The sequence below is a fragment of the Equus przewalskii genome, chromosome 23, assembly GCF_037783145.1.
Source record: "Equus przewalskii isolate Varuska chromosome 23, EquPr2, whole genome shotgun sequence".
Taxonomy (NCBI): Eukaryota; Metazoa; Chordata; class Mammalia; order Perissodactyla; family Equidae; genus Equus; species Equus przewalskii.
This window is the reverse complement of record NC_091853.1, coordinates 8,983,248-9,006,497: the sequence shown is the minus strand read 5'-3', so window position 1 is coordinate 9,006,497 and position 23,250 is coordinate 8,983,248. Positions and strand designations below refer to the sequence as shown.

The 23,250-nt window shown below is 34.5% G+C and overlaps 2 protein-coding genes across 18 annotated transcripts in view; both read right to left on the bottom strand.

Moving 5' to 3' along the window:
• RABGAP1L (RAB GTPase activating protein 1 like) overlaps positions 1-23,250 on the bottom strand; it is a 675,876-nt gene that overhangs the window by 447,663 nt on the left and 204,963 nt on the right. The window lies entirely within an intron of this gene.
• GPR52 (G protein-coupled receptor 52) lies at positions 3,298-6,402 on the bottom strand. The gene has a single exon (XM_008511290.2). The coding sequence runs from the start codon at positions 6,229-6,231 to the stop codon at positions 5,146-5,148; it is 1,086 nt and encodes a 361-aa protein (XP_008509512.1). The 5' UTR covers positions 6,232-6,402; the 3' UTR covers positions 3,298-5,145.

Genomic DNA, 23,250 nt, shown 5'->3' with positions numbered 1-23,250 from the left:
AATCTTCCTCACTAAAACAAAACAAAACAAATCTGGTCCCATTCACAACAGTGAAGGTAGTGATATTACATATGCCTGTCATGTTAAACGTCTATCAGATATAACACACTCCTGCTGAATTTATTACCCTGATTTTCTTCAGCTTCATAGGGAATCATACATAAAAATTTTAAAAGTTACCGCTAAAAAGTTATATATATGATCTTTGGAAATGGAAGACTAAAGGCAGAATCTAGCCTATACGTGAAGCAGTTAACACACCAGCTGGACCCTATTTCCCTAATGCAGGGTCATTCTTCTGTTATTTAAAGATGTGAAAAATGCTAAAAGGTGCCATCAATAGTGAGTCAAAAAACCCTACAGTGATTAAGATGCATTTCAGACTCAGCAAATAACACTTTGAACTGATTGTGTTGAAGCAAAAATAAGCGAAAAACATCTAATATTTTAAGTAGAAAAGCATCAAATTTCTCTGAAAAATTTACCTGAAATAACAAATACTAGAGAAGTCTTCAAAAGCAAATAGTATTGAGACAAAACTGAATGTGACTTGTAGAATCAACAAAAACTGTTTTGTGAAATGTCAAAATATTTTTTAAATAGCATTCTTCTTAATAAAACAATTTTCTTTTCCCAATTACAAAAGAAGTAAGTGCTTACTGTACAAAAGCTTTTAAAATACATTAATAAAGATGAAAAACCTAATCACATCGCTTTTAATATTTTAAAAGACAACCACTTTTACTATTAAACAAAGTTATGAATATTTTAAGTTACAGAGCAAAGCTAGCACTGGATAAAATTTTCATTTGTAAGAAACACTGAAAAGAGAATCCATGTTTTTCTTTTCTAGTCATTTTGTTTTCCTCGATGTCTACACATTTGATTATAGAGTGTTTCACTTTCTACCTCCTTCTTAATCTTAAAGTTTTGCTCAGGGAAAATATGTGTTCCAACACATCAGAATATAGCATCAACTCAGTAACATCAGCTCCTGTACACTGTGATGGTCCTCCCTGAACATAAGTGATGCTTTGCTCAGCATGTCAGACTAGCAAATTCTCCACATCTTAATCTTCTTTATCTGTTTATCACATATTTGTATCTTTTTCACATCTAATGATTAGCTTCCAGGGTGGGGAGAGACAAAGGGAAGTCTCTTAAGGTAACAACTTCATTTATTTCTAAACTCATATAATTAATGATGTATGTACAGCAAATCTGCTTATTAATCTTTGTTTCTTCTGGGTAACATTTTTACGACAAAATAACTTAAACTCCATTTTAGTAAATGAGGAAAACTAAACTGCAAAGACAAATGGCAAGACATTCCTGAACAATTCTTTCCTACTATTGCCAATCTGATGAAAGAGAAATGTTTGAGCATGTTTCTTATAAACTTTGCTATTTTGTTATATACTTTGTTACGTTTAAGCATAACTAAGTAAGGAGGTAGGTTAATCTCAGAATCATCCCTGTTTTATCCAAACTTCTGCTTGCTGCATATCTTTAATCTTAAATGATGTCTTCATGAATAATTATTCCTAGGAAATGAGCTTTCAAAAATTATGAAAGTCTTCTACATGTAAGAACATCTGAGCTTAAGCCAAAATCTGAGCGTAAACAGATTCGGGAAAAAATGCTCTTGTAGCATTTTGGCAAAAAAAAAAAAACCTCAACGGATTAATTCTGTTATAAAATACAATTTCCTAAATTGGAATTAGTGATCTTTAAATTGTGATGACAATAAAAATAACAGCAACAAAAATAATAACAGCAGCTACCACATTCCGAACACTTTCTATGTGCCATGAGCCACGCTGAGCACATACACTACATTACCTCATTTAGTCCTCGAATCCAGCCTCACAGGAAAGTACAAGTCTCTGGACTTTACTGATGAAAAAACTGAGGACTTGGAACACTCAGTATCTTACGTAGGGCCAAACAGCTTATGAGGGCCAGGATTTCAGTCCAGGTTTCACACACTAGTAGGTTATAAAGCCTTCTAACACTATGTAACTTTAGAAACAACTCCACAGATAACAGATCCTGTAGTAATAGACTACAGCATTATGGTTTGGCTGTCATTTATAACCAAATTGGATAATTACCACAGAATATAATAATGAGAAAAATGGCTATGTTTTCTATTCTTAAGACACATTAATCTTAAAAAGATAGAATAGTTTCAAAATAAGTATTATCTTACTATAACAACACATATTAAAATATGTCAACAGGAAATTAAGTGGCCTGCCCTAGAGTTGTACACGAAACATTACAATAAATGAAGAATCTAAACCTAGAACTAAGTAGAGGCTCCCCTTTCAGCCTATGATAAAGCTTTCCTTCTCCACTCTTCTCCTTCAAAAAAATTCCTTCCCAAAAGTAATTTACAGAGATTTCTAAAAGTTATTCAACGAAAACTTAACAAAAATGAACAAAAGTAACATCAAGGAAATGCCATGCCCCAGGGTTTCAGTTTGATTACAGACTGAACTGGCAAGTTTGGGCTTACCAGATTGCCGTTTTAACAGGAGATCTGTAAGATCAAGGAAAAAGATATCGCAAGATAAGGAAAGAACTAAAGCAAAAGATTTAGGTGAGAAAAAAGAAAACTCAGAGGAATTTTGTAGGGAAGAAAGCAGACAGAGGCCCAAACACCTGAAGGCTTTGGGGAGAGGCAGTAGTACAGCACAGTGGTTACGGGTACAGTCTTTGGCTCCAGCTCAACTGAACGTGCAGAACTTCTGCCCTTGACTAACTGAGGGACCTTGGATAAATCACTTTCCTTTAGTTCGTCATCTCTAGGATGGGAACAAGAAAGACATCTAACTCAAGGATTGTAATAAAGATTAAATGTTACATGCAAAACTTAACACAATGTCTGGCACATAACTGTGGTTATTATCAGGAGGAAAAGCCAGAAGAGGAAAATGCAATGAACACAGCCTCAGGCTTTCTGTACAGAGGGTCTACCGAGTCTTTTCTAAGTATGTTTACACACCAAACTAAAGGAATCAAAATCTGATTCTCAAATAATACATAGAACGTTGAAGCTTCTATTTATGACAATTGAAAAGCTAGCAATATCATGCTTCCTTTGTTTTCCTTGAACTGGTCTGAACTTTGAAAGATGTATTTCAACCTATCCAAGATGTCACTGGCAAACAAGGGACAAGAATTAATATAAACAACCCAAACCACAGAAATGTGAAACAATTAAATTTTGATTCCCCCCAAAAAAACTCTTGTTCTAAGCAAGCATTTTCATTAAACTGAAGCAAAGTCTGATTTTGATATATAGAATATTATTTTATTCTTTATTTTAAACCTTTCTTACATGTTTAAAAATATACATGGATTTGGAACAACCTCAATAAAATGATGACCTAAAGGACCTCTGAAGTCAAACCACCAGTGTGCAAACATGGTTGGCTTCCAATTTGAAGAGTCATAGGCACATTTCATTAAATGCATTTCATAAAACAGAGAAATCAAAAGTGCTAAGGAGAAAAATACTAATTTCATATAAATTTTAAAATATCTATCAGGCACGAAACTTATGGTATAAAAGTAAGATTTAGATGTTTTATCACTCACACCTGCTTCACTACTAATTCCTCAAATGCCATTTTGCTACATTTAAACCCCTGACAATTTATTACACAATTCCATACAGCACACTAAAAAACAGGTTTAATCTCTGAATATGAAAACAGATCATCACAAAAGAAAATACTGATAGCTCTTACCTGTATTTCATAATTAAGTATATTGTATTCTCAGCAGCACTAAGAATGCAGCTTGGTCTAATATAAATATCTAAATAACAGCTACACAAAAAGTATTTTTCTCTTAAAAGAAGTTTTTGTGTTTTTTTTTCCGGTGTTGATGCCTTAAGCAACATTGATCTATATATTGTGCTAAGAAAACATTAGGCACAGATGACATAATATAATTTACATTTTCTTTGTTGTAAAAAATACGGTATGTGCAAATGCATATCACACAAATGATTAGTGGACACAACAGTAAGCTTTGTAGACCCAACACAAAAAAGTTAATATTTCACTCTAAAAAAAAATGGATGCACCAAGTAGCTTTAAGACACATATCTTACTTCTGGGTGAGTACTCGGCATATGCCTTAGAACTATTTGTGGATTTTCTAAAAGAAAAACAAAGCTTCACTATAGCAAAAAGATACCACTTTGGACACATGAACTAATTTAAAAGAAACCAGATAAAAATGTTTCCCAAAGCATTAAAAACACTTAACACAATATCTTAAATAGGCTATAGATTGCTTTGTTAGAAGGAATAAATTATTTAATATCACAATTGCTTTATTTAGTAGATTCTTCTTCATTAGCTAAGACACTTCTGGATTAAGGTACCAAAGGATACAGATCAAGAAAAATGGAAAGGAAAAAAATAGCACGCTGTTAAGAAGAAGGGGAAGCAAGCATAATTTTACTCAGAAGAAACAAAAGTACTCTTTCTTTTTGTCCATAGCAGAAAATTTGTGCTGCAGATGTTATAAAAACACAAGAAATAGGGTTGTGTGGCAGATAACAAAATACAATGCTTACTATGCATCCTCCATGGAGAGACCACTTAGAGATCATAGATTGGTGTGCTTAAAAGTACACTTTGACACAAAAGATTATACTTTGCCACATATATAATATGCAGCATTTTTCTATGAAGGGCAATTTATGCAAGTAATTTCTACAAACACAAGACACAGAGAGTGAGCGAGACAGACAGACAGACAGAATGAGAGCCAGGGATAGAGGAGAGAGTTCAGTCAGACAAGACAGAGACGCCGAGGGGCTTTGCCCAGGTCCTGTGGAAGATCTCAGATAGATACTTTTTTCATTCTCAGTGCTTAATTTTTCCTATTAGTGCACATTTATACTCACACACTATAATTATCTCATGAGATTGCCCTCCATACATCCTTTTCTTAAGCTTTTTTTACATGTAAAAAGGAAAAAAAAAAAAAGAAACCTTTAGTCCCTTCACCTCATAGTAAACTATTCAAGTAAATATTTCTCTAGTGGCAAATTTCCAAATGAAACAAGAGTACAATCCAAAACCACTGTCAGATTACATTTGATTTACTGTGTAGTTCTCTTCAAATGGAGCAGGAATTCGCCCGTTTCCTAGGTTTGGGGTCTCGTGCTTCCTGATCCTTCACACACACACAAGATGTGCACATTGTCTTGGACAGTCTTCGGAGGCCTAGCTGGAAAACACTGTTGGAAAGGCTGTATATTACACAGTTACAAAAACTATTACTTATAGCAAGCCAGGTTGTCAGGAATGATAGTGTTGGATTGTCCAAGACCCGGGAGCTTTCAAGAAGAAAGTAAATGATATAGGGGAGCCACAGCATGTAAAACACACTGGTTATCCGAAACAAAACCATGGCGTAGCGACGGTCAGGGCTGTGCCCAGTCTCTCCAGAAGCATCCACCTCATGGCTAGGGAATCGGGCCCTCCGATCATTTATTTCTTTGGTGTGCTGCCGGCAAATTTTGAAAATGTGGAAGTAAGTGAAGCAGATAACAAAGGCAGCAGGAGCATATAGTAAACAAACAATAAAGCCAGTAAAATAGGCACTGGTGAGCCAAGAGGTGGCACACCATTCAAAAATGTCACCGTGGTAACCAGGTTTCCCCCATCCAAAAAAGGAAGGCAAGAAAATTAGGCAAGAGTAGATCCAGATTAAAATAATGCAAATTCTCAGGCGACAAGGGGTGACCAGTTGATTGTAGGAAAGAGGCTTCGTTATTGCAAGATAGCGATCCACACTAATGCAAGCAAGACATGCCATAGAAACACTTTTCAGAACTGAGATGATATATCCAAAAACCTGGCAAGTCAATGACTCGTGGATACCTGTGGAGTAGTGGAGAAGTGAGAGAGTAGGAACCAAGCAGCTAACTCCAACGAAAAGATCAGCATATGCCATTGTCTGAATGAAATAGCTGGTAGTATAATGGTGTAAGAGTGGAGCACAGTGAAAGACAAAGATGACCGTTAAATTGCCAGCAATGATTAGAAATGTCAGTAAGACAATAACAACTGTCTCAAAGATGCAGACATCCACCGCACTGTAGTGGCCAAATCCAAGTGGGCAGGAGTGACGTTCGGATGCATTCACAATGCCACTGCTCACGTTCAGGATCTTCCATTCAATCCACCTGGATTCATTCATGGCTTGGAATTAAGGAAACCTGCAGCCTTGGCTACAGCAAGCAGGTGCTCTGCCCAGCATCTGTTAAACTCTGTACATGAGTGTCGCAGAATCAGCTTCAGTAGACAGTAGCAGTGCTTCTGTCACAGCTGAGCATCCCAGAGAGTGTTCAAGTCTCTTCATCAGCTTCAGTGCAGTAGTGACACACCTCAGCTTTGGTGGGGAAGGGAGGGGGATAAGCTAGAAAGGAGGTGAAAAAAGGTCACTAATTAGCTTCCTCCGGTGCTCTCAAACAACTTTTTGCAGACACAAGGCACTTCTAGAGAAAATGGATTTCTGATTACCTGTACTATGAAAAATTAAATTTGTAAAAAGAAAAAAAAATCAATTGCCAAGGAAAGAAAAGCTTTTGTGGACTGTTTGTTCTCCTCAGAAAGGTAGTTTCTTGGGGATCAACTAGAAAGAATAAGAAAAGCTTCCTGTTTCATCTATCCTGAGAAGTGGATTCATATTTTAAAACTTAAATAATTAAGATCTCAGATTTTTTCAGAAAGCTAAGAAAAAGTCCATTGTGGGAAAGAGTGTCTTTGGATTCAGTTTAGGGTTTCATGCTGGTGGGAAAACTTTATGATCCATTTCTCTAGAAAGCTAAGAAACTCCCCACCCCAACAAGGTTAATTCCAAAAGACATCTCTATTTGGGCACGAAAGACCAGAACAGAGGTAAGAGACTCCAAATTGCCCTATAACTGTCATGGGAAAAAAAAAGCATATTTCCCATAGAGAAGATAATAAGCAATGGGTTAACACCTGACAAAATATGATAAACTTCTGAAGTTTTAATTCTGCATGCATTTTTTAAGCATTCAGATGAAAACAGTTTTAGTCCACTACAGTGGCTGATGTTACCACCAGCGATGTAATTTATACTTCTTCCTTTTCAAAAGGAAATTAAATCATCTTTGCTATTAATTTTGGCATCAATAACTGAAAATAACTTTCATTAACTGATATGCCACCTTCCTTATAATGGAGCATGATCATAAAATATATAGCTCAAAGTTATTTCTCACCTTTGCAACCACACCTATATCTCACATATGTATCTTAATATATATGAAATCTAGACAATAATAGAAACTTTCCTATATACTGAGCTTTTGTGACTAGAAATGCTATCATTATTTATTACTTAGATATTTCTAGTAGGCTTCATAGTCTATGCTTCTGTATCTTTTCTATTTTCATTAGAAGATTAACACATTAAATCATTACTTCGACTAAATCTTCTGAAAGTGGAAAATTACCTTGTCTGTTATATTTGCAGTTATATAGCAGCCATATGTTAAGAAAATGCCTCTTCTATTTCTGTATTCTATTTTGAGCAAGTACTCAATTAATACAGGGGCCATTAGATAGATTATAAGATGGTCTTGTTTTAAAATACCTCTAAAGCATCAGGGTGAGTTTAAATTCTAGAGTTTGAAACACTGAGAGGCTGGCAGAATAGAATCCATCCAAAAGGCTTCCAAGGTCATTCTGATATCAGGTTAACATTTGTCGAAAGTCTTTTTTAAAGTATAGGCATTTCAGAGAGTCTCTTGCCAGTCTTTGTTGTCATATCTTTTGAAGCAATACCATGCATTAGAAATAAAAACATTTCCTTCAGGAACAATGCAGCAGCTTAATAAAAAGCATTCTTCCAAAAGTTATTTTCTCGTGCACCACCAAGTCATTCAGAGAAGTCCTCCTTCTTTTATAATAGCCACAGGATAGTCCTCCTTGTACATTCCTAGTTTCACTTATCACAAAATAGTTCTCTTGTTACAGGAATAAGGCAATGCTTCTCACCTACATTCACTCTTATCAGCTGCTAGGCTGGGCTGCTTGATTCAGAAGTCCGATTTACTGTGATGCAGTTACCAGGATGCTGTCGGTATATTCTTCACAGTCTCTCAGTATCATTGCCTCCACCTGAGCCGGAGCCCTGCTCCTCCTCCTCATCCTGAGCTGATGCAGAAGAACTCACCATCAGAAAGGTGACTCGGTCCTCCTGCCCCAATCAACAGCACAGCCAATGGCTACTGCAGCTGAAACTGTCACTAGGTAACAGTTGCCAGGCACATGCAGGCTTATAGACTTACTCGGCAAGCTCCGATCAAGATTGACAAAAGAAGACAATAGAACTGACCGATCCTTATGACAGATTAATGGCATGTATGAATTTCCAACGGTATTTTCCTTATAGCATTTGTAAATATTATTTCTTATGGACAGGACAGGAAAACAAAAAAACTGGGATACACCTTTAAAACCTATAGAGAAACTACCACAAGGTACTATGACACTAAAAAGTCAGCAGTAATCTAATGCTCATTGGCAGAAAAAACTTATTAATTATTAAAAATCAGCTAAGTCTTCAGGAACTCAAGTGATATAGCTATGATTTTTACTCTCTAAAATATAATTATATTTTGATTAATAGAAGTTGTCACTTAATAATCTCTCTAATCCCTGCCAAACCCACACTAAACATCCGAATTTGATGTATTTAATAGTATAAACAAAGCATTGAAACTAATAGCTCTACACTAAAATCTATTTGGAGAACTATTTAAGGTCAGATATGACCTAAGAAGAGTAGGTATTAGAAATAAATAGAATGACTGCTTAGTTCGCTTTTTATCCTAATACGAAAAAGAGTCAAAGAGCCAAAGAACTTTGTCACACAGTACTTGAACTACCCAAACCCAAGTTAGAAGAATGCAAATTAAGCTTATTTGATGGAGGTTGAAAATATTTCCATTTACTTTGACTTACTACGGACAAACATTCACTATTTTAAGCCTACTTCGTATGGGGTCAGCACTTTTCTTAAAAGTGACTTAGAACTAATTTACAAAGTATTTCAGAATTAAATCAGAAAATTAAGATGAAAATGAAAGATAACTAACATCTGTTGAGCACGTTCTATGTGCAAGCATTATGTCATGTGCTTTATATATTTTCTCTCTATAAAAATCTTAAATCTCTGTTAAGTAGGTACCCATAAGTATCATCTTCCAAAGGAAGAAAGTGGTACTAGAGAAGGTAAGTATAACTTGACTTCTTTTACAGAGTTGTGAAAACTGTCATTCTTAACACCATGTTAAGGAACCCCTCCCTCCTTCCCTCTCCTTTCCACTGATGGTTGCCAGTCAGGAAATATCTAAAAAGAATTATTTTGGATTTCAAAAAATGATTTCTAAAGAATAGAAAATGCTATTCTTTCCTCCCTGTTGAACTGCCTTTCAGGAAGCCCATATTATTGTTGAAATCTTCAGGGTGAAATACAGAATGGAAGCACACTTCTCATTACCAGAAAAATTTATAAAACAAGGTAGAACAATAATCTTAGTATTTAAATTTAACACAAAAAGGTTAGAAAGTCCTACTTTACAGAGATGCAATTTGACTTTTAGGGATATCTAAAAGCATTAAAATCAAACAAGATTGTCTTTAACTAACATTCGCTTTTATAATAATAATAAATATTCAAAATAAAAATTACATTTGATAAATATTCGGGTCCCACATTCCATATAAAAAAGACTTAAATACTAAGCTTTACTACAAAACCATTGAAAAGTGAAATATCATCAATTACTAAAGCTAGTTCAAGTCACAAAATTCTAAACAAATCATTTTAAAAGTATAGACTTCACATATTTTTAAAAGTTTTGAATAGTACTATTTCCAAAATCAGAGAAATGGGAAAAAATCTCATTTAGAGGAATTCAAATACAAGATCACCTTAGTTTGACACATTTATTTCCAAAAAATAATTTCTGGCAGAGAGTTGGGTCTAAGAATACTGAAAATAATCCATAACTGTACATGCTTCCAAAGGTATATCATAATATGAGAGGCAGAGAAGTAGTGCCTTTGACCCACTAAGCTTCCTTCTTTCAAAACTTCCACTAACTTCCTTAAAAAACCTTTAGTAGTTCTAACAAAATAATTTTCTTCTTTATACAGACTGAATCTTTCTAATAGTGCCTCACTTTTCTTCTTTTCCATCCTTTTTTCTGATCTGATTATAATAGGAACTAATTTACAATGTGAAGTTCTAATAACAAAATAGCATTGATATCATATATTTACATAGCTCATTACATAAAGCATTCTCTGTTTTTTATATTAGGCATAATTCTCATTTTAGGGGTCATTAGGTGTTTTATTATTGTCATTCTTATTACAGTTATTATCAACCACCTCCCTCTCCTTTCAACTGATGAATGCTGGTTGGAGAATATCTAAGAGGAATTATTTGGGATTGTTCAGAATTACTTCTAACAGCTAAAACTGTATAATTTTATGAGATGATACATCACATGTGTTTGCTTTTTCATTTATACCTTAAATACATTTTATATATTCCTTTATATGTATCAATATTTCATTATTAAACATCTAAGCAATTCAAGCAACTACTCAATAGGACCTAAACAGCAAAGCAAAGGAAGGACATTAGCCATCAATAGTAAACAGGATAAAGAGTAGGCATTAAGTATCAAGAACTACACAACCAATATAACATCGTAAAAAGTAAAAACAAAAACAAAAACAAAAAACAAAGGATAAACAGTTTTTTAAAACATATATTTTTAAAGATATGAAAAGGTGCATGCATTGAGAATTTATCTATTTCTTCAACTACTTTTCCCATCTGTTAACCTTTCTCCATCTCTACTGTTATACCCTAAACAAGCTAGTATCATCTTGTGTGTGGACTTCTGCAGCAGCGTCCAATCTGGTCTTCCTGAGTTGTCTGTGACCTCTCTTCAATCCATTATGCACAAAACAGACAGAATATTCTTTCCAAAATGCAAACCAGATGATATCAATCCCTTGTTTAAAACACTTAGTGGTATCACACTGCCCTTAGGATAAAGTCCTAACAGGTCCTATTAAAATCCGCTCTCCATATATCTATCCAACCTGACATCTCTTCTATATTGTTTAGGATTAGCTAAACTGGCTCTACCTCCCCGCACTCCACCCATCCCCAGTCACACGTATATCTGCTATGTTCCCTACTGCCTCAGGATATTTGTACCCGTTGCTTACTATGCCATGACATTTCTTTTACTTACCTCAGATGCAATCTACAGGTTTCAGTTCAAATACCACTTACTCAGGGAAATCGTCCTTGAATTCCCAGATTAGACTAGATTCCACACTTATCATAGTTTATAATGATCTATTTCATTAACTTTTGTCTCCATAACTAGATTGAAAGCCCCATAAAGGGATCTTAGGATACTGAAAGAAATAACTATAAAAGAAAAATTTAATAAATTATACTTCAATTCAAAATTCTGCTTTTCAAAAGGTACCATTAAGAAAATCAGTAAGTGAAAAGACTGGGAGAAAATATTAGCAAAACATATATCTAACAAAGGATTTGTATCCAAAATATATAAACTAACTCCTACAATTTGTTAACAGAAATACAAATAACCCAATTAAAAAGTGGGAAAATACTGTCATAGACACTTCACAAAGGAAGATACGCAAATAGCTGTCAAGAAAATGAAAAAGAACTCAGCATCAATAGCCGTTAAGAAAAGGCAAAGTGAAATCACAATGAGATATCACTATATTTCCACTAGAATGACTCAAATTCAAATACTGACAAATACTAAACGTTGGCAAGGATGCAGAACAATCGAAACTCTCATAAATTGATAGTAGTAATGTAAAATGTCCCGACTTTAAAAACTTCTAAACAGTTTGGGAGTTTCTTATAACATTAAATAAATCAACCCTAAGACTCATCAATTTCAACCAATAGAAAACGAAAATATCTATCCACACAGACTTGTATACAAATGTACATAGCAGCTTTATTTTTAATAGCCAAAAACTGGAAACAACTGATATATCCGTCAACAGAGGAATGGATAAACAAATTGTGATATGTCCATACTGGCAGAGACAAAACCAATTTTTGATGAAAGAAATCAGAACATAGTTGCCTCAGGGGTGTGTGGGTGTGTGTGGGTGTGTGTCTGGTGGCATAAGGTAAGGAAATTTTTTCAGGGATGACAGAAACATTCTATATCTTGATAGCTGTGGGTTATATGCACGCATACATGTCAAAACATGGAAACTCTTTCAGGGATGATGGAAACATTCTGTATCTTGATAGCTGTGGGTTACATGCATGCATACATGTCAAAACTCATCAAAATGTAATATTTAAGATCTGGGCGTGTCATCTATTTGTAAGTTATAGCTGAAGAGAATGACAAAGCTATGATTGCACTGCATGTTTCAAGTGCTCCATTTCTGTGTAAAGCCATCAAATAACAGCCCTAAATTACTTGAGCGAATTTTAAACTATTGCCAGGAAATCATATATACTGACGTTTAAAAAGAAAACTACCAGACTTCTCCAAAGCAATGTTCCATCAAGAATGAGAGCTACTGAAATGTCTAAAAAAAAAGATATCACTGGACAGAACAAGTACATGTAGCCTGGGCCTACTTTCACACTCTCTCAAACAGTATACCTGACTCGTGGCTCAGTATTCGTACTTACAGACACAACAGCCCAGATGCAAGTGAGACACTGTGTGAGAAAAGACTTCTCTTATTAAATGCCAGTTACATAACACTCTGAGACTGCCCCAGCTACCTGGCATCTAAGACAACTGGCCGAGAATGCAAAATCTTTGAGAGAGTCCATTATCTGCAGTCAATCACAAAGGAAAATGAAGAAAGAAAAATACTAATTTACATATATGTTTAACTCTTAGTGGAGGAAACCCTCAAACATAAAATATATAATTAAAATCAAATTAATTGGTCAAAAATAGTATGCAGAGTAATAAAATAGAACCATGCACAGTATGATCCTTCTTCCCATTTTCCCCACATTATGATACTACCTTTAGTGAACATTTAATATGTCTGAAGACTAGGAAGACTATAACTTAGAGAGTGTAGGCTTTACAATGAACCAGATTCGGGTTGGCACACTGGCTGCAGTGTTCATTAACTATGAGGCCTTGGGTATTTTAGTCTCTCCATGTGTCTCAGCTTTCATCTGTACAATGGAGATAATAATATCCATCTTTTAAAATTGGTTATGAAAATCAGAAATTAAAAATAAACCATGAAAAGCACATAGCAGTTGTTCATTCAAAGTTCACTGAGAGTAAGGTAAATACACTCCTTACTATCAACAGGCTTTTTGTTTACTCATTTCTCTTTAAAAAACTACACCCACAAGTAACGTGTTGAGACTAGAAAATTAATAACAATACTTTCACTTTTCTGTTGAATTGCCATCTCTCTCAACATTCCTTTTAAAAAGTACATTCTTGGGCCGGCCCAGTGGTGAAGCGGTTAAGTTTGCACGTTCTGCTTCTCTGGGGCCCAGGGTTCACCGGTTTGGATCCTGGGTGCGGCCATGGCACCACTTGGCAAAAAGCCATGCTGTGGCAGGCGTCCTGTATATAAAAAGTAGAGGAAGATGGGCATAGATGTTAGCTCAGGGCCAGTCTTCCTCAGCAAAAAGAGGAGGACTGGCAGTAGTTAGCTCAGGGCTAATCTTCCTCACAAAAAAAAAGAAAGTACATTCTTAAAACAAATATATTATCTGAACCTGACCATGCACCTTAGGAAATTTACATGATTAGCAACACAGAAATATAAAAATTACCTTTTTTTAGACTACTAGTCTATAAAAATGTCAGTTACATGGATCCTGCAATTCCCTGATAACTGAGGGTTTCTCTTTTTAATTTCTTAAAATTTTGTTTTACCCTATCAAATTTTAAATGTAAATCTTTATAAGATGTACCATCCACTCTTCTGCCTTCTTAAACTAAGAATTCTGAGCATAATTTAACGTCTGCCTGACAGTCTTGGATCATCACTGTTAACGTCAAATTAGAACACTGTTTTACAATATAATCATACATTTGTAGCTGCTGGACTCAATATACATGTATATACAGATATGTATATCAAGAGAGACTTGTTTAATTTCCACAAATAACTAGGCACCTAGAAAAGAATATACAGCTCCCTATATTCTGACTCTATTTGCATAGCAAATAGAGCAGTAGTCCTCTTTCCTCTTCTAATTTGCTATCTTTAATTTTCTAGAGGCTTAAATATCAAAAACCATGCTTTCAAGAATTTTTTCTTAAAGAGTAAATAGAAGTATTGCTCTATGATTAAAGTGCTCAGGCTTGAGCTGTCAGTTATTTCTAGGTAAGTGAGGTTGTAACCGTTTTAGTATGGCAATAGACATGATAAATACACTTAAAAATAACACAGGAGAAAAGGAAATTCCAAGCTTTCTTACATCTTCCATGTAAGAGCTATCCATCAATCATGTTCTTCTCTTACTTTATGGAACAACAAATCTGGAAATTAAATTGTTTAATAACATTTTTACATCAGTGAAATCCCATTAGATATTGCCTCACAGAAAGGATTCGATACAGCCACCTACCTTTAGTTTTTGTACAGTAAAAACGTAGAGGGAAATGGTGAACCTTAAAACATCTCCTGTAAAATTCTGCTAAAATTACATGAAAACAGAGCAGCACAATTACATTTTAAATAATGGGTTCACGTTATAGAAACGAAATGTTGATTCAAATTCATTTTTAATTGAAAGAGATTTTTCCCTTATAAAAGAAAATTGCTATTTTTTAAGATAACTTATTGTTATGGCAACTGAAGTGCTAAAAATAATAAAGAAATAGCAAAGTTGTTATAGCAACTGGAATTTTAAAAAGCCATGAAATGTAAAATAATCAAACCTTTCCTTGGCTTGAAATGCAACATCTATGACTCAGTTTTCAAAAGAAAACTTGAAATACTCATGCTTTTGTCTTCACAAGTTGTCTCTGGAGACCAAATTAAAAAACGAAAAACAGAAACTTCAGCATAACAGTTGCAGTCTTTTTTATACTTCTTATATCCCTCATCATTCTATACATATTCAACAACGCGGCTTTGATAACCATACAAGTTACCAAACTTCATGAATAGCAGGAAACGTTGATTACTCAATAAATGCAGGTTGAATTGAACTCAACTATTCAGAGTTTGTGCAAAATCTGTATTTTCTGGTCTTCTAAAACTTGCTTCTTATCTCCAATCTTCACTGCTCTGCTCTAGAATATACTAAAGGTGGAAAAAATCTACTCACTGCCAAAGTGCTTTTGCCCAGAATCACCCAATTAAAGTTCAATTAAATTAAAATTTTACTGAAAGCCTATTGCATGCTAAGTATTGCATGAAGTTCTGGGACCTTTTCTCACAGAGGTCACAGTCTAGTAAAGAACAAACTAAATAGGTCACTGTCACTGGCATGCAATGCGCAATGAGGGATCTTATGAGATTATCAGGAGAAAATGCATGAAGGTCCTATAAGAAGTGCTAAGGTCTTTGAAGGATTTAAACCAGGAAGTAACATAAATTGACTGTTTTCCCTGAGATAGGCAGATTAAAATATTAAAATTTTGGGTTTACATGCTTTGCATTAGAAAATCAAGATAAGTCTTTCCTTTCATAGTTTCATTTGTTCCTTTCTCATAACTAATGACCAAGACTCGGGTGACGAATGTAGTAACGTATGGTGCCAACATAGCACATTTCTCCAGCATTTATGGACTGAAGAGAATTGGCTGGGAATGGACCCCTACGTATGTTTGTCCATATCCTTCTGCTTTATTTGTACTCTTTATCCATCTCCCTTTCAGTATTTTTTCCCCTAAAACCATTGGCTTATTTTTAAACTAGCAGTGGTTATCTTGTAAGCTAATAAAAACGACTTGAGAAGCTCAGACTGAACTCAGCGGGAAAGAGGGCCAGTATTTCCCCTGGACCTAGAAAGGGAGAGTTGCAGCAGATGTCGGTTAGTAAAGCCTCCTGTTATATAAACTATAGAGTCTGATAACTCTGTAGGAAGAAAATGCTTACAAAAACACAAACTCTTCCCTTACCTACCTAACCCAGTAAAGAAGATAACTAGTGATGACCACTACTGTTTTTATCCTGAGCTCAATACAATTCTGTTGCCTTTTATTAAAATGAATCTGTTATTATCCTTTACATAAATGATTTGCAATGCCTTGCTTTATTCTTAATCCACGTTTATTAGTATCATCCAACAAAATCTTATTTTTCCTCATTTTTACAAAAAAGAATGCAAGCTCAAAAACATCAGAAAAAGAACCTAATTTAATTTCACATAGTTGTATTAAGTGCTTAGACTGCATCCACAAAATAAAAGTAACTTATCCAATAGTTAATTTGATCATTACATTTAACAATGTAGTAATTTATATCCATGTCGTACCTGTATGATTAATTTTATAACATGTGTTGGATTTCTACTTGTTTATGCCACACATATACAGTGTCTATATATATGTATATATCATACATTTTATAACACTTCTCAAACTAGAGTCTAAGAAATCTTTGAGAGTCTATCTTTAGTGGTCCATGAATACTCTACAATTTTTTTTTTTAAGATTTTATTTTTACTTTTTCTCCCCAAAGACCCCTGGTACATAGTTGTATTTTTTTAGTTGTGAGTCCTTCTAATTGTGGCATGTGGGATGACTCCTCAACATGGCTTGATGAGCAGTGCCATGTCCGTGCCCAGGATCTGAACCAGCAAAACCCTGGGCCACCGCAGAGGAGCACATGAACTTAACCACTCGGCCATGGGGCCAGGCCCTCTACCATATTTTTTAATTTTCAATTTTTCCACAACAATCTAAAAACTTTACTAAAGCAGATTCTGATAATCTGACTGCTATCTCATAACAAAGTATTGTTACATAATATTGGTGCCAACATTTTTTGAAGCATTTACCATTGTGTTGAAGCCAAGTACTTCTTAATGTATCACAGACTAAGAAAATAGAAAATAAAAAAGTTTAATATTTAAATGATTCATAAATGAAGGTCACATGACCTAACACTACACCATACGAGTAAGTTTTCCCAGTGGGTTGGAAAAGTATGCTGAGAAAACTGAGTCATGTGAAGGCACATGGCCCCATCAGCACGCCAAGCTCAAAAAAATCTATATTGTAGCTACCAGGATCACAGTCACACTGTGAGCAGCAATTTAGTTTCAGGAAAATAACTTCATCCATAGCACTAAATTAATGTAGGAAATGCACATTTTTATTGATTTTATAGTTTGCTTCTATTAGATTTATTACGGTCACAAGAGCTAAAAGTATAAAGCATTTATATTTACTTTTATATCACCACATATTTAGGTAACATTGAAATAATATTTTTAGTCAACACTGGGGAAGGAGATCATTGAGGACTTCCCCCCCACCCCATGAAATGGTGTGATATATTATTCAGACTTGAAAACCCTGACACATATAGTTGATATTCAGAAGATGTATTTTAATAATGATTAAAATGATTAAGTACTCTGGCAATACAAGTGAAAAGGAAGCAAAGCTAAAGAAAACTATTTAACTAGGTTGATAAGAAACTAACAATTTTTGAGTCTACAGAGCCCATTAAGTTTATGGAAAATATCCCATTACAAATCATATGAACAGATGGAAAAAGAGTCATAAGAGAGAATATAATTATCATAAGATGCTCATTTTAACATACATTTGCTTTTACATGAAAGTACTAAAGAAATGTCTTGACTATTACCCCCTTCTCCACACACTTCCCCCAACCCCATTTCTACCCTATACCCTACACTGTCAGTTCCTAGACCTAGACAATTGTCTCATTTACCTTTGTATTGGTCATGGAGCCTAATGTACAGTGCTTCAATCAGAGATATTCAGTACATGTTTGTTGAAAGGACAATATTTCTATTGACCCAGCACTTTCCCCCCACAGATTTCATAATAGTTTACAGACAGACATTACCGACTTTATAAATATATTGTAGGGCTTGCTCAAGACCACATTAAAAACATGACGGAAGCGGGGGCTGGCCCCGAGGCCGAATGGTTAAGTTTGAGAGTTCTGCTGTGGCGGCCCAGGGTTTTGCTGGTTCAGATCCTGGGCACGGACATGGCACCACTCGTCAGGCCATGTTGAGGTGGCTTCCCACATGCCACAACAAGAAGGACCTGCAACTAAGATATACAACTACGTACGGGGAGATTTGGGGACATAAAGCAGAAAAAAAAAAAAACGATGAAAGAAAAAATGTCAACAGAAAAGAATGAAATGAAAACCCTCTAACTTTCAGACTCATCCTCAGGGATGTATTAAGCATAAGATCACTATGAGTCTGTTACAGGGGCCTAAAATAATTTACTTAGCAATTTAACTCACCAATCAACAAAGGCTTAAGCATATTTAACCATATTCTTCACTAGTTTATGATTTCCTCTGAAAATATCTTTCAACACTGTTATCCTCAGTGGCAAGCACAGTGCCTGGCACATAACAGAAGGTAATAAATAATAGTTGCTAAATAAATCAAACTGACTGATTTGTGCTCCCCTCCTGCTGAATATTAACACAAAAGATTATTTTATAAAGCTAGAGCCTAATCTAGAATAAACAGCAGGATTCTCTTAAAGTATCAGAAATTCGAGTGGCTTAAACTCACTCAGAATGTAAAGCTTTTCAAAAGAAAGCTAAAAATACTAATACTTTCTCATCATCCTTGGGTCATGTTATGGGGGAATGAGGAAAATGAGAAATCAAACGAATTGACCTACATCTGCCAGTACAACTTTATTTTTCACCAGACAGTTTCAAAGCTAAGTGGCTAAAGTGATTAGGTGGCATAGGGAACAACTCAGAACATTGAACCTTTGACAAAAATCACTTTTAAGAGACAGAAATTCAGAAAAGACAGAATAAACCTATTATGCTGTTTTCAAGACATGCCTAAAAGAGGAATAAATGTTGCTAAACTGGCAGAAATCTAGTAAGAAAATGTCTCTATTGAGAAGGATTTGGGATCAAAGGAGAAAATGTGATTAAAAACTGAATTAGAAGTCTGACATACGGATCATGGCCCATTAAGCAGCACCATGCAACAAGGTTTACAAACTCCTGAGTTAGGGGATAGGACTTTATATAAAATAAATGTTGATATACGCATATACATAAACACACATACACATATTCACAGAGATTAAATGTTCCTGTTAATCTAATATAACATCTCTGCAATGCCAGCTTCAACCCAGCAATGAATGCTCTAGATATTTTCAGTGATGACCATAACACAGACTAAAGCTTGTTAAGTGTAGCTCTACAACACGGACTCACTACAAATTTACCATCCTCTGCTTTCCCCATTCACTCTCTCTTACCTAGTCCTACATTCAGGTGCTGACATAATCTACTACACAAGCAGTACAAAATAGATGATTTATAGAAATACAGTTATTTGAAAATTAGAGTTTTGAAAAAATATAATTTTGTTCAAAGAAAAATATGCCTTGAGTTAAAAGTAAATTCTCATAGGATTTAAATGTGCCAATAAGATGCTAAAATTAATTGGGTATTTAAAAATCAGAACAGTAACACCAAGTAACTTATAATCAACATTTACACTAGGAAAAAAGTGCTCACAGAATTTTATTCAACATCCGATATTCTGAAGTTGCCTATAAGATAACAATGAGAAGAATCAACTTCTAATTCTTTTTTTTTCTTTTATCATATATGGAGTATCTCCAGTGCTATGCCTGTTGAATAGTATCACAACCTTGGAGTCTGAATACTCCAGTCTTTCAGCAGTCTCCATAGGGAGAAGGCATGTATTAGGAGGTATTTGTGATAGAAAATTTTAGGAAATCATTTATCCAATATCCCTAGTATATCTTTATACTTGTAAATTTGATAGTCCTAATTGTTTAAATGCTTACATATGCAAATATTATCTGGGTACCACGGCCGCAGAAATGTGAAGGATCCCAGTTATAGTAATGGGTTGGGATGACATTTTCCTTAATAATTCCTTTTATAAATGTACCACCCAAGCTGAATGTCATTATGGGACTATTTATAATTTAGAGCTTTCTGTCAAGATGATTTTATGCCCTGACATGGTGCTGAGTAGGCTGGAAACAGCTGTATGCCCCAAAGGGAAACAAAATTATTAGTGTTGTTCAAAAGCAAAGGTATTAAATACGAAGTATTTCTTACTGAACTTCATGAGAATGACAATGGCTAATGGATTGTATCATACAGTGAAATTATGCTACTCAAGCAATAACAATTACAATAATAAATGTTATTTCACCAATAAACTTTCTTCACTCTAAGTAGATAAAACAATTATAACTCTAATCCTTCGAGCTTCCTAATAAACTAGATGTATGGCACTGTTACAATTAAGATTTTTGTGCACAAAATGGATGTTAGAAAAGTTCTGAAAAATTTCAGACAAACCATTTACCAAATATCCCTAGAATGTCTTTACATTCATAAATTTTAACTTTGTATAAAGTGGGTTTAACCAACATGAACAGAATCAAGAGAAAAATGTTAATTATTAGGTAACATGTGGATGTATTATATTTGTGGAAAACACTGGTCTAAACCCCACCATTAATAAAATACTGTACATAGGACAGACTAAAGTGTCTGTTTTCTTTCATTTTACTTACTCAGTTTTCTTTTTAAAATCAATTAGAATAGAAAATATTAGGTTATGTCTAATTTGCTCCTTATATTTTAGGGGATTTTTATAAGAAACCAAGTTTGTGGAAAACTCTGAATACAATTATTGCAAGTACTCTTCACATCTCAGCCAAATGCTACTGGAAACGAGAAAAGAAAGTTCAAGTCCACTTATTCATTAGATGACAGGGAGAAAGTGACATGACTTCTCCCAGTCCCAAATGCCTAATCTGTCTCCTTTATAAAATGAGATGCTTACCATATGAAGCATGCAATAGAACACTAGACGCTTTTTTAAAGTTTTTGAAAACCTGAAATTTTCACCTTCACAAGGGTACCTGTTAAGAATATTATAAAGGTGGGCTGGGACACAAAGACTGTAGACATAATAAGTTACAGAAAACTACTGATAAAGAATAACATACTACAGTATCTGCTGGTTATACAGGTCAAATCCTATTTACAGCAAATGCCATAACAAATTCCAGTGAAAAAACTCAGCATGACAAAAAGATTCCCAATGCCATGGCTGATGACCTAAACATCTCAAATAAAATTCAGTATATAACAGCGTTCCTTACCAACAGAAACAGCAAAAACAAAGCAGAAAGTCCTTTGTTATTTGCTTGCACTGACCAACAAAGACGATTTAACCATTCTGTTCTAAATGTTAAATGATAATCCTATTGTTGGCTTATTTTAATTCCACAAAAACTTGCAGTACAGTTATACACTACAACTTTATAACAATAATAACGCCAATAAAGTGTTAATCATGGGCACAAATGGAATATAAATGTGCGCTGTAAGTAATGTTATGTACAGGTCAATAAAATGCATTAAAGGCTGGAATTTATTCCTGTTTTTATTTCATAGTAGCAATAAGACACTTCAGAAAGAGCCTGATTTCAAGGAGATTACTACATTGAAATGTGGTTTAAATTACTCAGCACTTTTTTCCAACACCTTTCTGTTTCCTTCATAGGAAACAACTGCTGCCCAATTTTAATTTAAAATATGGTTATGGTCTGTTTATTTAAAATATGGTTGAACATACATGGCTGAGATGCCTTACATTAAAGTCTGGATAGTATATGATAAAACATATCTAAAAGTCAACGCAATGTGTATTTTTTTCATTATCAAAAACCACTTAATAACTAAAGAAATACAGAAAGAACATGGACCTGAGGGAAGAAATGAAGGTTAAATCTGCATTTTACTAATTTTAAATGCCAGGTTGAGAATGGAAAAGTGTCAGGAGTTAAACTCTGAGCCAGTGTCTACTTATTCTAAGATCATGAAGTCTGAGAGTAAGGCAGATAAAAGTTATTACTTTCACACTATAAGTGTGTCTTGTTCTAGGGCAACACTACTGAACACAGCAATTTAACAACCTTCCTTTGGTAGTGGGTCAGAAAAAAAAGATATATCCTATATTCCAGGCAGGTCATAAAAACAGAGACACATTTTCCTTCATCATTCTGTAAACTTTTTCTTGAAAGCCTATTGTATACTATCCTTTCTTTGTGAAATCCTTTGGTTTTGGTCAAATATATCTTTTCCCATAAACTGAAGTGACTTTTCCTCTAGGAACAAGGGTGCTTACTTCTCAGATCACTTGCCTTTGGCCTACATATCCCCAAATAATTGGTTTTTTTTTTTCTGTTTCTGAAAAGAGAGAAATTTTAGTTCCAAACAGATATCACATATAAACAAAAAATAAAATGAACATTCAGTCTACCTTCTGTACTTAAATTACCTACAGAAGTTGTTCCAAAATTAGATTCAAGGGCTTGGCATAAATAGAATACAGCTTTTACAGAACAGTACTCTATACTACGAAGGGAAGGCAGGAGGGAAGAGGGAAAGAAGGAAACAAACAAACAAACAAAACCTTCAAAAGACCTCCAAAAAGGTTATATAGAAAAAGTATTAAAAATAAATATTTATAATGTATTTTCATCCCCAAGCAACTATTTAGCATTTGATTGCTCTTTTGTCCCAGAAGTCTTTTAAAATTTTTTACTAGTTGATTCACAATTTAAAGTACAGGTACATTGCACTTTGGAAATATTATGCAGTTCATTTTGAAATAGAGAAAAGGCAGTTTTGCTCACAGCACATTTTTCAGAAGGGAATAAAGAAGAAAAAAGTCCAAAAGACATCAGGAGATACTGCGAAAAGATGTATTTTCCTTCATTTTCTGTTGATTCAATAAAGTGTTAAATGCTTCCTACAATGTCACATGGAGTCTAAAGATACAATGGAAAAATGCTGGTGAAATAAGTATATGGTCACCTATACGCAAAAAAAGATAGCGTATCTACAGAAGAACGGAACAGAACTCAGCGTCAGAGATCTAGGCTATAGCTTCATA